At 45.9% G+C, this 15,414-nt stretch overlaps 1 protein-coding gene across 1 annotated transcript in view; it reads left to right on the top strand.

Annotated features, from left to right (window-relative positions):
- Window positions 1–6,701: 6,701 nt before the first annotated feature.
- Window positions 6,702–15,414, top strand: part of LOC135458137 (store-operated calcium entry regulator STIMATE-like) — a 34,967-nt gene continuing 26,254 nt past the window's right edge. The window contains exon 1 of the mRNA XM_064733102.1: window positions 6,702–6,955. Within this exon, the coding sequence (XP_064589172.1) occupies window positions 6,847–6,955 (109 nt within the window). The 5' untranslated portion in view covers window positions 6,702–6,846. The remainder of the gene's footprint in view (window positions 6,956–15,414) is intronic.

Below are 15,414 nucleotides of genomic sequence, written 5' to 3'. Positions count from 1 at the left end.
TGGCTTGTAACTCCTCACACAAAGTTGGTAATTGTTTCCTTGGGCTAAAATCAAAGGCACAGGTGTTTGTGACTCTGTGCCAAGGTCTCTGAGCCCCCTGCCAGGGTCTGGAATCACCCAGGGCAGCCAGAGGAATGTCCTGGGTCCCAACAGGCACAGACCTGCAGGTGTCCCCTGCCCCTCTGGCTCACACAGCCAGGGTCAGCAAGGCTGGCAATTCTCAGCTCCAAGCCAAGCACAGCCAGCCAAAAGTGCCACAGGCCCTGTAAAGTGGGAAATTATTCCCATTCATTGCGAGCAAGACATTGAACATCTCATAATAACACAGCTAAAGCACTTAGTGAAAATAGGAAAGAATTACCTTGACAATTACTCCTTGGAGTATCCTGCAATACAAAGCCCTGGCTGATACAGAAATTGGTGTTGGCCTCTTGCTTATGAATATAACCTGGGACTGATTGTTCAGTGTGCTAGGCCCTGTCAAATGGGTAATTCAGCAAGAATAAAGTCCAGCTGCTGTTGAATCAGCAGGGATCACTGCTGCTGGCAGCATCAATAAAGTCTGTTCCAATATCAGCTAAAGGAAGCTTTCCCAAGGGATCTTGTTTTCAGAAGTAATTTCTTCACCATGTGATAAATAAAAGCAGATTAATAATTTCCCTGAGGATCATCCTGGGAAGGGCAGCTTGGTGTGTCCCCCTCCAATTCACCACAATAACCCTCTGCAGACCTGCCACTGTCTTTTCCTCATCCCCACCATCACACTGGGTACTCTGGGGGTACAAAACACCCGAGTGTTCTGGGGGCAAGTGAGTTGAAGAAAACATAAATCCTGCTCTGCCTTTGGTGGGAGTATCAGGATGCAGGATTTGGGCTGGGGTCCCTCCCTGGATCCATCCTGGGAGCAGGCACAGCCATTCCCTGGGTGCTGGTGCTGGGGAAATTTGTTTTATCTTGGAGCTGCGCCTGGTTTTTGCTTCACTCAGCCTTTAACAAGGTGAGAGTTCCCACCAGGGCTGCTCTGTGCTGTCCCATCTCTGGTCTTTCCTGATCTTGAGTCTTTCCAGCTGTTCCTTAAAGGTTTGCCTCTGTTCCAACCTCCCCAGAATCTGAATATTTTGTGGGTGTAAATCCTGCTCTGCCTTTGGTGGGGGTATCAGGATCCAGGCTTGGGGCTGGGCTCCATCCTGGGAGCAGGCACAGCCATTCTCTGGGTGCTGGTGCTGGGGAAATTTGGTTTCTCTTGGAGCTGTGCCTCCTTTTTGAAGAAAAACATTGGAGAAAACAATGCTGTGTTGCTAGAACAAAAAATGGACATTGATGCTTTTGTGGCTCTTTTCTGACATGAGGCCATCACTGGAGCTGGAGCAGACTTAATCCATCTGACCAGGATGGACAAAGGAAGATGTTATTCCTGAAAGAGGTTATTCCTCTCCACTGGCTATGAGAGGAGATGTCTCAAAAAGGGACATCTGAAGGTGGATCCCACCCAAAAGTAACTTGTGCAGAACAGGGGTTAGGTTTTTCATCCTGTGACTGTACCAGAACTGCACTAAGGGCATCAAGACAATGTTACAAAAAGGAGTAGGTCTAAAAAAAGAGGATCCCACTGGAAACCAAGCCAGTTTTTCACAGTTAAGTGGCCTTAAAGTGAGGAAGCCTTCAAGAAAAGCCTTGCCCTCCTCTCAGGTCTGTTTTGAACCCAGAACCAGCTGAGTGTGAGCAGGTGCCTGTGCTGAGTGTCAGATACGGGCTGGACAATTTTCCCAGTGCTGCAAAACACTTTTTATTTTTTTTAATTTATTTTTTGGAAACAAAAAAAACCTGACTTGTCTTTTTTGAGGCAGAAAAATTCCAATAACTTTATTAACTTTTTATAACTGTACCATAACAGTTTTGTCACAAAGCCTGTTCCTCCAATGACAGCTACTATTGCTGCAGGAGAAAATATCCCATTTCCTTTCTGTTTCTTATTTTCTCAAATGCTTTCCATTCTTCCTTGCTTTCTCCAGGCTCCAGCACATCTTTGTGTGATGGCAAAACTGGGCTGAACCCAGCATTGCCCAATTTTTCTATAAAACTCTGCAGATCACCTCCTAAAACAGGGAGGTGCAACATTCCTCATTGCAACACCTTTTTTGTTTTCCACTCACATTTTGTCTGCAGGACATTTACATCTTCTGATGCTCTTTCCAGCCACTTTCTGCCTCCTTCCTTCCCTACCACTCACTGCATTTCCTTCTGTTGGCTCTGGAGCCATCCCTTCAATTTAACAAAATAATTCCTAATTTTCACCCAACCTCATGAAGGTTTGCAGCCTCTTCTAGTTTGATAATCAGCTTCAGATGCCCACCTGATGCAAGAGCAAACAGATTTTGGGAGCAGCTGGTGGGGGTTTGTCCAGAGCTGGTGCTCCTGCAGAACTGATGGGTTTTCACTGGGGCAGCAACACAAACCTTCCCCAAGCCAAGATACACCCAGTCATCCTCTCAGAGCAGAAATAAAACTCCCTTGACATGATTTATTCTAATCAAATCCACATTGGTTGGTTTTTATTACATTATTTTCTGCCAGATTCTTATAAATTGATTATTTGGTAATTTTTACCAGTGTCCTCCTGGCTACTGGAATAAAGCTGGTGGGTCTCAGATTCCTGAGGAGCCAAACTTTACCCTGCCCATACCTCAGCTACTTTTGCTTTGTTTCTTCAGGCCCTTGAATCCATCAGTCTTGATTCCTCTCATCTTTTAACCTGTTTTTGTCTTGGATCATCACTGCTCATGTTTTTTTAAGTTATTTTTACTTGCTAATCCTTTTTTTGGAAGGATGGGGAAATTAAGGTTCTGTGTTCATATTTATATAATATAAAGGTTCTGTGTTTATATTTATATAATTTTATGTTTGTTATAAATATTCTGTGGTTTCCATTATTTGGTTTTCTATTCTGTCATAGAGTAGAATATTGTTCTTATAGAGAATTCACAGATTTCCTCCATCTTTCATTTTTTTCCTTATATTTTCATAAATAGCCTGGGTTAGTTTTTATCACTTGAAATCACTTTGGTGTTTCTGATTTTATGCTTAAGCATGTGGCGTAACATTTTAATTAATTTTTCTTAGTTTTTCTTTTTTTTTCTTCTTTAATGATTCCTTCATTAGATTCTACTTCTTGCTTAAGTGCTTACTTGACTTGCTTTCTTCTTTTGCTGTGTGTTTTTCAAATGTTAGAGACATGGAATGGTTTGGGTTGGATGGGACCTTGAAGTTTATCTTGTTCCACCCCCCTGCCATGGCAGGGACACCTTCCACCATCCCAGGGTGCTCCAAGCCCCATCCAACCTGGCCTTGGGCACTGCCAGGGATCCAGGGGCAGCCACAGTTGCTCTGGGCACCCTGTGCCAGGGCCTCACCAACTTAACAGGGAAGAATTTCTTCCCAATATCTGATCTAACCCTGCCCTCTGGCAGTGTGGAGCCATTCCCCCTTATCCTATCGCTCCATGCCCTTGTCCAAAGTCCCTCTCCAGCTGTTTTGGAGCCCCTTTAGATACTGAAAGAGGCTCTAAATTCTCCTGAGAGAGAGAAAAACCTCAGGGGGAAAAAAACCGCCAAAAAACCACCAACAACAACAAAAAAAAAACCCCAAAAACAAACAAACAAAAACCAAAAAAAAATAAAAAAAAAAAAAAAAAAAAAAGGAGCCATTGGTGACGCATCTTAGTTGCCAAAATTCTAGTGTTAGCATTCAATAACCAAAGCTCCTGGGCTCCACTTGGGATACAGACAAAACTTCAAGACTTTTAGCACGGGCTCAGAAAACACAAACATTTTGAAGTGCAAACGGTGCCTTTGATAAAGCAGAGCTGTGTTTTCGCGGAGGAGTGAGGAGCACCAAGGGACACTGAAGGATTTCTGCCCTTCCCGCAAGGAGGGGGAATCAAGGCTCTGTTTACTGCCCTCCTGGAGCCTCAGTGTTCTCACACATGGGAGGCATCCTGCTCTCTTGTAAAACCATCAGCACCTGGAAACAAGGCCTGGGATAACTCTGTGCTGCTGATAAAGCAGCTGGGAGGAATCACCATTGATTGGGCTTGAGGAAAGGGGAGGAGGGAGAACTGGCTCTGAGGGAGCTTTTGAGAAATTGTCCCCTTGGGCAAAGCCCTGATACATCACAGATAATTTGCAGGTTATTCACAGAAACTGAAATTTTGTTTGAGAAATTCTCATCTTGGTTAAATGTCTTTTTTTTCCCCTTTGTTTTCTACAATTGCTGTGCTGTACCTGGGCAAGCAGAGTCCAAGGCACCTCCCAGGGGAGAAATTACCATCCAGCAATTCTTGAAAATGTCTTTATAGCAGCAGCCTAGGAAATCTGAGAAAATGCAAAAAAAAAAAAGTTAAGAGCCCGAAGAAATCTCTGTTAAAGTGTGTACTTGCTTAATAGATGCTTCCCCATACCGTGTGTTCAACTGGCTTATATAAAAGCATCAACTTTAATATTTGATTTACAATTTAATATAAAGGCAACTGACTGCAAAACACAATCAGATTTACCAGCTCAGGGGAATGAACCTTTTTATGAAACTAACAATTGCACATACAAAATCAGCTGAAAATGAGTTAGTGAGATGAAACTTCCACCTTCCTGGCTGAAGCCATGATTAAACCATGATTAAAGTCAGTGAGCTAAGTGAACAGCAATCAACCCAAGATTCAATTCACCCTTGGAAAAATAAAATAAAATAATTAAAAAAAAAAGAAAAGAGGAGGGACTATTTTTGTTATTTCAGTGATGTGCTGACTGAGTTGAGGAGGGACAAGGCTCCAGCCTAAACTGCCTGGCACTAATGACCTCCCCAGAACAGGGGATTCCCAAGCCCAGGAACAACACAATTCCCTCCTGTGTTGTAAACTGGACCTATTTGGGAAGCAGGCCAGCTCCCATGATTTTCTTTTCTCATAACATTTACTGCTGTTTTTAAGGCCATCCCTCAGAGTCATATGACAGGATAAGATTTGCAGCCTCTCTGGTTTTGTAGCGAAACACAAGCTGCAAAATCAGGGAGGGACATTTCACCATGTGACCCCAGTGCTGCCTGCAGATGGCCTCAAGGGTATTGAAATGAAAGAGAAAACGAAACCTGCCCTGTGGGGAGGAGGCTGCAGAGGGGGGTGGCAGCAGGGTTACACAGAGGAGCAAAAAAATGAGATTTGAGGCTGAAGTTTGAAAACACAACCCCAGGACCATCCCCAGCCCAGCACCCTAAACTCTGCTGGGATCCTCTCCAGCCTGGTACCCCAAACCCTGCTGTGAGCTCCCAAACCCAGCCCTCATCCCTGCTGGAACCCCCAAACCTGGCACCCCAATCTTGACCAGGATCCCTATCCCTACCAACCCTCCCCAGTCAAGCATCTCAAACTTTGTGAGGACCTCTCCAGCCAGGGCAACCCAAACCCTGCTGGGATCTGCACATCTTGACACCTGAAATGCTTCTGGGACTCCCTCAGAACTGCATCTCAAATCCCAACAGGGGGATCCCAACATGACCCCTATCCACCCTCCCCAGCCCAGCCCCCTGTCCCACCAGGACTCCCCAAACCCAGCTCTCCAAACCTCAGCACAATTTCCAGCACCCCAATTCCCTCCAGGGCCTCACATCCTCATCTCCATCATCATCCCCCCTTCTTTCTCTGTCCTTATCTATGTCCATAACTCCTGTCCCCATCACTGTCTCTGCCTGCATCTCCATCCTGATTTCTGTCTTCATCTCCATCTCTGTCCCCATCCTCATCCCCACTGCATCCCCACCTCCCACCCCTTCCATATCCACCCCTCCATGTTAATTTCCATCCTCATCTCCATGCCTCTCTCTGTCTGCCTGTTCCCATTGCATCCCCATCTCCAACCTCTTCCACATCCCCATCTCCATCTGTCCCTATCCTTATCCCCTTCCCTATCACCACACTCATCCCCATCTCCAACTCCATCTCCATTCCCATCCCTGTCCCCATCTCCATACACATTCCCATGGTTGCCTCTGTCTCAATGTCTGTGTCCGCTGCATCCCCATCTCCAACCCCTTCCACATCCTCATCTTTGTCTCCATCTTTGTCCCTGTTCCCCAATTCAACTCCACTTCCATTCTTATCCTCATTCCCATTCATCTCCATCTCTGTCTGTCTCCATTTTTATCTCTCTGTCCCCTTTGTATCCTCATCTCCAACTTCTTCCACATCCCAATCTCTGCCTCTGTCCCCTTCCCCATCCCTGTCCTGATCGTCATCCCTGTCCCCAGCTCCATTCCCATCCCTGCCTCCATCCCCATCCCTCTGTCTCTCTGTCCCCTTTATATCCTTATCTCCAACTTCTTCCATATCTCAATCTCCATGTCTGTCCCCATCCTTGTCCCCTTCCCCATCCCTGTGCTGATCCTCATCCCTGTCCCTAACTCAGCTCCATCCCCATCCCTGTCTCTCTGTCCCCTTTGTAACCTCATCTCCAACTTCTCCCACATCCTCTCCTCCCTCCCCATCCATGTCCCTTTTCCCTGTCCCTGTCCCCATCTCCATCCACATCCCCATCCATGTCCCTTTTCCCTGTTCCTCTCCCCATCTCCATCCGTGTCCCTTTTCCCTGTCCCTGTCCCCATCCCCATCCCCTCCTCGGTCCCTCCCTCCCGCCCCGCCCCGGGCGCTGCTGCGGGCGGGGCGGGCCGTGGGGCGGGAGCGGCGGTTCGGGGCCGCCTTTGTGCGGCTCGGGGCTGTCCCGTCCCCATTGCCGTCCCCGTTCCCGCTCCGTCCCGGGCTCTCCCGCACCTCTCCGCACTATCCCGTCCCTCGGCATCCCCATGGCCGCCCCCCGGCCGGCGCACGGCTGCGGCAGCGGAGCGCTGCTGGGGCGCTTCGGGGTGCTGCTGCAGGCGCTGCTGGCTCTCTGCGCCTTCAGCACCCTCATGCGTGAGTACCGGGGGCACCGAGGGGACCGGGGACACCTCGGTGGGATGGGGTGGGTGCCCGTTCTCTTAAAAAGCACCAAGTTTGGATTGGGGAGGAAGGGACGCGCTGGGGATGTTCCCGATGAGCAGCAGCAGCAGCGCCAGATGCTCCTTCTTCCAAACTCCCTAATCTGATGGTAATGAAGCTCCGCGGAAAGCGAGGCTGTAATCTCTTAAAATTGGCCGCGCTTGTGCGAGGCATTGCTCAGTCACTTAGAAAATTTTAATGAGGGGGTAAAAAAAGGTTTTGGTTTGACCCCTGCGAGTGGCCGGGGAGGAGCTGATAGAAACGAGGCGGGTGTCCGACACGGCGTTGCGTGCTGAGCGTGATTTCATTGCGCTGTGATATTGTTTTTGTTGAATTTTCTCTCAGGTTTTAGGGCTTGAGCGGCTGGGGAAGGAGTTACAGAGAGAGAACGTGTTTTTCTGGTTACTGAGAAGGGCTGGCAGTGAGAGAAATCAGCTGAGGAGTGAGAAAAATCACCCGGAGTGTGATTTCCAGAACTTAAAAACGGCCTCAAGTTACGCTGTAGAAAGTTCAGAGTGAATATTTGGGAAAGCTTTTTCCCCGGAAGGGGAAGGCATTGGAACAGGCTGGAGCCTCTGTCCCGGGAGGGATTTAAAATACGTGTGGATGTGGTTTAGTGGAGCACTTGGCAGTGCTGGGTTTATGATTGCACTTGATGATATTAGAATTAGATATTAGAATATAGAAAGGGGACAGAGAGACAGAGGGATGAAGATGGAGGCAGGGATGGGAATGGAGCTGGGGACAGAGGCGGAGATTGGGATGTGGAAGAAGTCGGAGATGAGGTTACAAAGGGGACAGAGATTGAGATGGAGACGGACAGAGATGGGAATGGGGACGAGAGGGTGAATAGTTGGAAAAGCTTTTTCCGCGGAAGGGGAAGGCATTGGAACAGGCTGATTATTTCTCTGGAGCCTCGTCCCAGGAGGGATTTAAAATACGTATGGATGTGGTTTGGTGGAGCACTTGGCAGTGCTGGGTTAATGATTGCACTTGATGATATTAGAATTCTTTTCCAACCTCAGTGATCCTGGGAAAAGGTGCGGACGCTGAGGCTGAAGGAGCCGTGAAAATTCGCTGTTGTTCTGTGCCGCAGCTGTGTTTTGCTCAGAGCGATGTGTGTGTGTGTGTGTGTGTTGCTGCTTTCAGGGTTAAGTGGTTTAGCACAAGTTGAATCAACATGCCAGAACTCGATCTGTTTTCCTTGTTTAAAAGCCTGTGGTGACAGTGAACCGAAACTTCCAAGCTTTCTGGCTAAGTAGCTGCAGATTTTGAGGTTCTCTTGCCCCCTCTGCCTTTTGGAAATCGCTTTCAAAGGCTCCAGCGCTGCGGTTAACGCCGAGCTGCCAGAGAAAATTGCAACAAGTTCTTCCAGGGATAGCTGATACCTTCTCCAGCTGGAGCAGTCCAGTTGCAACATGCCGCTGCTTGTGTTCCACCAAATATTTTCAGTAAGAATAGTGGTAATTTCTTTTTCTGTTCCTGTTCCCCCTAGTGATGTGTGCATGTGGGTTAATTCTCCCATAAACGCCATGGGGTGTCCCATAAAATCAGGGACTTGAGTAAATCATGTTGGAATACCTCTGTGGATGAGGCTGCAAAACCCCTGCGAGAAAATCATCAACTCTGTGCTAACTGCTGGTGCAGGGGCTGATATTTCTGTGAACATTAACAGCCTCTTGGTTAATGAAAAGAAACTGAAAGCTGATCCTGTGTGGTTTTGCTGTGACTCAGCTGAGGGGGAACTGCAGCCTGGCACCCCGAGGGCAGATGTGTTTGCAGCCCTGGGGTCCAACCACGGCACCTCCTGTGGCTGCAGCTGTGCTGGTGGTCCCTGACCCACCCCAGCTGGTCCTTTCCTGTGCCCCAGGCACTCATTTCCAGCTGGATCTGCTGGAGGGGCTGTTTGTGTGCTGACTCCTACCCCAGGGTGGTTGTGGGCTCACCAGCAGTTTTGTGTTGGGCATCAACCTTCAGCTTTTGGGTTGTTTCTGTGGCACATCCAGCTGGGAGGGAGAAGGATCCAATGCCTGGGAGGTGTGGAAGCCTCTGGAGCTGAGACAAAAAAACTTCCTGGGAATTTTGGTTGCACCTTCATTTCACCCAGCCAGGCAGTCCCAGCTGGGTGACTCATGTAGAGTTTAGGATGACTAAATGACATCAGGTAGATCCCAGTTTAGGATGAGTCATGACATCATGTAGGATTTAGGGTGTTGCTGTTGTTGGAGTCAGCCCTTTGATACTTCTTTCCTTCAGTACTTTCTTCTTTCCTTCAGTGTTCCTGTTGGTTTTATTACTGTGATTTCTTCCTTGCCAGGATGTTGCAGGCCATGGGTTAATAAGTGGAAACAACATCCATGAGGGTGGTGAGGCCCTGGCACAGGGTGCCCAGAGAAGCTGTGGCTGCCCCTGGATCCCTGGAAGTGTTCAAGGCCAGGTTGGATGGGGCTTGAAGCACCCTCAGATAATGGAAGTTGTCCCTGCCCATGGCAGGGGCTGGAACTGGGTGATCTTTAAGGTCCCTTCTGACCAAAACCATGTTACAGAATTCCTGTCCAAACCCAAACCAATGCCTTTTCTACTTTAAAGTACCAACTCAGCTATAGGAACACCTGGATTTGGATGGAAAAAAATTAGAAATTGTGCAGAAACTGTTCAGAGCTCTTAAAAACATGCAGAGGAACTCAGACTAACAATAATGTGGCATTTTGCAGGTGTGTGTGCATGGATGTTCTCAGAGTATCCCTCCAGAATGTGAGGCCGTAGCATGGCCGTTGCAGGGAGGATAAATTTGTTTTTATCACAGCAATTTGTGTCCTTGAATTTGTGTTTTTTTGGGGCTGTGGAAAGAATCTCTCCTGCCAACCCAGTAGGAAAACCTAATGGAGGAGGAAATTAGTTTTGAGTGATTGAGTGGGGTGGTTGCTCCCCATTGCTGTGGATTTTGTGAAATGTGTGGTGAACACAGGACCCAGAAGTAAATGATGCCCAGCCTTGGCAGGGAGTCAGGACAGCTGTTTAGTGGGGTTTTATTATTCTGTCAACTCCCATGAGCAATAGTGCTAACAGTTCATTTTAGCCTACAAACACTCCTTGCTTTTCCAGCAAGGTCTTCAAGACTGTATTCAAGCCTAATCCCAGTATGACCAGAGCTTGCTCTGTTTGCAGCTTTGAGAGCCAAATGCCAAAGAGGTGTCACCCTTTCCACCTGCCTGGGTGGCTGTGGAGGCTCTTTGGCTGTAAGGACAGTCCTGGAACTGATCACAAACACTTGAAGGCAGAGGAGCCCAGCAGCTGCGTGTGTGTGGCAATCTGGATTCCTGTGCAAGACCCTCCCCTGGGGAGGTCATGGCCGTGAGGAGTGGGGATAATTGTGCAATCCCATCTGAAGCAGTTTGCAGTGCTTTTCCTTGAGCATCACTCAGCTGGGTGGGGAAAGCTCCTTGCAGTTATCTCAGCTGCAAGGGCTGGGTGAGCCCCTGCAGTTGCTGCTATTCATTCTATTTTTTTTTCTTTTTATGTTTTTGAGGAAGGGGTTGTTACAAATTATCAAATCGTGAGCCAGAATTATCAAAAATTTAGCAAAGATTTATTAATTTGTCTGCGAGACCAAAGTTCGGTTGTTGAAACCACCACAGCCAAAGAGTTCAGCGTCGAGCCCGGGATCAGCGCTGGGTGAACGCACGGATTTCACCTCCAGAGTGTCAGAGTCTCCCCAGTTCACACTCGAGGTTTTATACAGTTTATTCTGCCCGAGGCAAAGATGACCAAATGTTCTTTGTGTCTCTTCATGTGCATCGCTGTTTTCCATGTGCAGAGCTGGACAAAGGTCCCATCCAGGTGTGCCCTTGGTGTCAGTCAACTCTGGAGAAGCCATGTATTCACATGTATCAGGATGGTTATCTCGACAGATGCAATCAGCAAGGCGATAATTGCTCTTGGGTGGCTCCCGACAACTCGAGAAACCAGTGATCATCACCCTGGAAGCTTCTATTCTTACGTTAAGGGGTCAATCAAAAGTTATCTTAACTTGTGTCTGGGAATTAGTTGAATCTGAATAGGACAGCTGCTGCCGGCCAAGGTGGTCAAAAGACATGGTTTGGATTTCACAATATTTTATACCCTACATTAATAGCATGAATTATCCCTACCATATATTACAGGGTTCTAGACCAGCAAAAGTTGTCCAGGTTTGCACAGGGGACAACAAAACTCTTTGAAATGAGGGAAGATTTTTTGTACAAATTACATCCATAGCCTTCTTTATGAATTAACTAGAGTGCAGGAGAAACAGATTTGGGGAGTTGAAGAATTTTTGTCTCCATTGTGAATGGAAAAACTTTTCCCTGGAGCTGGTATCCTCATTTTCTACTCTACCACAAACAGCATTGAGGAAATGCATGAACCTTTGTTTTTCTTCCAGCTTTTTCTGAAACTGTCTTGGCAGCACTCTGAGCTGCTGGATGAGGCGTAGCAGCACTTGTGATGTTGGTATGAAAATAGATGTTGCTCTTGGAGAACACTCCTACTGCCAGGCAAGGAGAGCTGGACTGGATTGAGCTCCCACAATGCCGTGGGAAATCTGGTTTTCAGCTCTACTTTTGAAAATGTCCTGATCCTGCCTCGTGTGACAGCAGTGTCCCTCTCTCCTGTTGCATGTCACTGCTGGACGTGTTCTTCCAGCACATCTTGCCTTGAGCTCAGTCTTAAGAAGGCTCAGTTTGCAGTAGGGACCCTGGTGCTGACCCCCAGGCAGGAATTGGTGCTGGAGATGCTCTGTGAGCACCTGGGATGGTGTTCTAGACACCGGTCCAAGTAGCTTGTCCTGAGGCAGAACCACAAAATAGGAATTTATCAGAAAAAGAAACAGTGTCTCTCTGATGGAAAACAGTTGTCAGAGAACATCAGAAGTATCCCCTTGGTCTGTGGCCTGTGTTTTCCTGATCCCTGTGGATTTTCCAGCTGAGCTTTCAATGTTGATTTTCTCCTGGATGGTGAAATGGGAGAGAGCATCCTCATGTTGAGAAGTGTCTGAACTTTGAGAGGGACTCATGGATGCTGTTGCACTCATCTCCCCCACATAAATCAAACTTAACCCAACTTCTGTGACTTTTTACTGGGTCCGTTAGTGATAGGGAAAGGGGAATTGGTTTTAAACTGAAAGAGGATAGATTTAGACTAGATACAAGAGGAATTTTTTTTACAACGAGAGCACTGAAAGAGGTTGCCCAGTGGAATGATGGATTCCCTATCTCTGGAAAATTCAAGGTCAGGTTGGATGGGTCTCTGGGTATAGTGGAGGGTGTCCCTGTCCATGGCAGAGGGTTGGAATGAGGTGACCATCAAAGGACCCCTCCAATCCAAACCATGCTGTGATTCTGCCCCAGTGCTAAGTTCAGGGTGGTAGTTTGTTGCTGTACATAGTTTGTTGTACATATAGTTTGTTGTACATACGGTATTTATACGTAGTTTGTTGTAGATAAGGTATTTGTACATAGTTTGTTGTATATAGTTTGTTGTTGTACATATTGTTGTAGATAAGGTATTTGTACATAGTTTGTTGTATATAGTTTGTTGTTGTACATATAGTTGTACATATGGTATTTGTGCATAGTTTGTTGTACCTAGTTTTTTGTACATAGTTTGTTGTAGATATGGTATTTGTGCATAGTTTGTTGTACCTAGTTTGTTGTACATAGTTTGTTGTACCTAGTTTGTTGTACATATGGTATTTATACATAGTTTGTTGTACATATGGTATTTATACATAGTTTGTTGTAGATATGGTATTTGTGCATAGTTTGTTGTGCATAGTTTGTTGTACATAGTTTGTTGTCAGATGCTGTACATAGTTTGAAGTGAAGTGCTGTCTCTGTGCTTCAAAAGTATCCCAAGTGCTTTCTGATTTGTGTTTTGACTTTACACTGAAAATATCTCATAAGGGTGGGTGAAAGTGCGAGTCCCTGCCAAGAAAAAGAAGTAGTAAATGCTAGAGCACTTGATCTGTCCAGCCTTCCATTCTGTTCTGAAATAGATCTGCCCAAGACACAAAACCACTGCAGCTTCCCGTGCCCAAGGGAGGCTCTGCTGCCTTTGCTTGCTGTCACACAAGTGCACGACTGTGTGTGATTTTAATTGTTCACACACAAGAACATGCAAATTCCAAAACTTCACCCCTGTAAATGCTTTTGCCTCTAGAGAGAAACAAAGCCACAGAGGTTAACTGTGTCTGGCAGTGTGAAGCCTGGGTCCTTGCTGATTTACATGTAGGTTTGTGGGTTAAGCTGCACATGGCAGGGCTCTCAGCACGTTTCTCTTCTGCTTCAGTACATCTGAAAACTGGATGAGCTGGAGAACATGTGTTGCACTTTGTGGGCTGGAAGGTCTGTGCGGCGCTCAGTGTGCTTCATTAAGCTGCACACAGCTTTCCACAAAGCTTTAGAATTGCAGCTGTTGGTTGCTCTGACCTCTCCTTGGCTGTCGCCCCTCCAGCAGCCAAGCTGAGCGGGGAGTGGGAATGATTTATTAAAAAATATGGATATTGATCTAGTACCAATATCCAAATGTGATGGACAAAAACTCTCTAACAGTTTAGAGTTAGAAAGTGTGTGTATATTGTGACAGGTGATTACAAAGTCCTTTTATCTATACAAGTATTGAATACCCAAAACACAAATCCATATTCATCACTTTGGTACATCCCATTCCCAATATGGATATTGATCTAGTACAGATATCCAAAACTCTAACAGTTTAAAGTTAGAAAGTGTATGTTTATTGTGGGATAGCTCCCAAATACACACTGCAATTTACAGGTGATCACAGAGTCCTTTTATGTACAAGTATTGAATACCCAAAATACAAATACATATTCATCACTTTGCTACATCCCATTCCCTGCTCCATGTGGTAATTAGTTCAAAAGCTATTAAGCATTTGTTCCTTGAAATGGGTTGGTGGTCCCTTTCATGGGGAAGGCTCCAAAAATGAAGAAGTAAATTAAGTCTTCCTTGTTCTGACCTTTTTATCTTTTCAATGCAAATATGACAAATGAACCCTTGGTAGAACTCCCATTCCTGTCTTCAATTGGTTTCAGAACAGAGAAGGCCACAATTGTCTCATGTTCCTAAAAGCTATTTATAAATTTCTATATTTTTCATTACAAACCCAGCTAACCAAACATTGTGCTGACAAGCAATCAATTATTAGTGAACTACTACCTCTTAACTTCATCAAGGCCTACCCATTTATTCTAATTAACTCCAATAAAGCTTAACTCTAGGTAAAATCTTAGCTCCTGTAAAATCTCTAAATTCCTTAAAGTTTATGTCTCAAGAAGCTCCTGGTTTCTGAGAGAACAGGAGCATTGGGGAAGATGAGAAATGAGCTGGCAGAGTAGAGCTCCATCAGAAGTTACCTGTGATCCTTTACCTTGCCCCTGGCTGAGTTGGTTCTGCCACGTGTGGTGAGCAGTTATGTTATGGGTGACTTAACAAGACAAAAATCTGTGCAGAGAAATTAGTATTTTATAATTATGAGGTGGAGCATGCAATGCTTTAAGGAGTCTCTTAAATTTACAGCTTGTTTTTTTAAGCAGCATTTGTAAGAAAACTGTATGGCAGAGGGGCTTTAATGATAAAAGTTGGGTTGGGGTAAAAAGCTGTCTTTAATGCTAAAAGGGAGTAGAAAGTAGATGATGGTTAAGGTGCCTTCCAACCCAAACCATCTGTGATTCTGTGATAACTGCTTGTGCACCACTTCATCCTTCAGGTGGTGTTCTCTTAGTGATCTTGGATTTTATTGCCTTACTTTTACCTTTCCTTGTCTAAACCCTCTTTTTCAAGGGACTGGCTTGCAGTTCATTATATGGGGAGTCACAACTGCCTCCCCAGGATGCTCTGCATTGGGTTGGAGCTCAGCCTCAGTCCAGGTGTCCTGCAGGACCTGCTGTGTCAGCAAATAAAATGTTCTGTTCAAAACGTGCAAAGCACAACTGGTGGTTGTTGTATCACAGCTTTGCTTGGTGACCATCTGGCTAAATTAACAGCTTTAAAAATCTGTGTAAAAATAAGACACAAAGGGTAGAGCTTCAGGCTGAGAACCATGCCAGGGTCCTCTGTGGCCTTCATTGGGGCAGTTGGAGTCTCCAGAAGGATGAGTGTTCCAGCTGAGGCTCCTGAGCAGCCTGCTCTGGTGGAATTGGAACAGGATGTCTTTAAAAACCCTTCCTGTGAAAAATGCATGTGTTTTATGATTGGCTTTTCACAAATATTAAAATGAATATTATATGTGTTGTGTTAGAAAGTGATGCTATATTAATTCTCTTAAGTAGTGTGTTAAATATAGCTTTAGGTTATAACAAAATGTTAAAATAGAAACTCTGCTATGTAGGA

This window comes from Zonotrichia leucophrys, chromosome 1A (genome assembly GCF_028769735.1).
Source record: "Zonotrichia leucophrys gambelii isolate GWCS_2022_RI chromosome 1A, RI_Zleu_2.0, whole genome shotgun sequence".
NCBI classification, from domain to species: domain Eukaryota; kingdom Metazoa; phylum Chordata; class Aves; order Passeriformes; family Passerellidae; genus Zonotrichia; species Zonotrichia leucophrys.
This window is presented reverse-complemented; position numbering and strand designations above follow the sequence as displayed.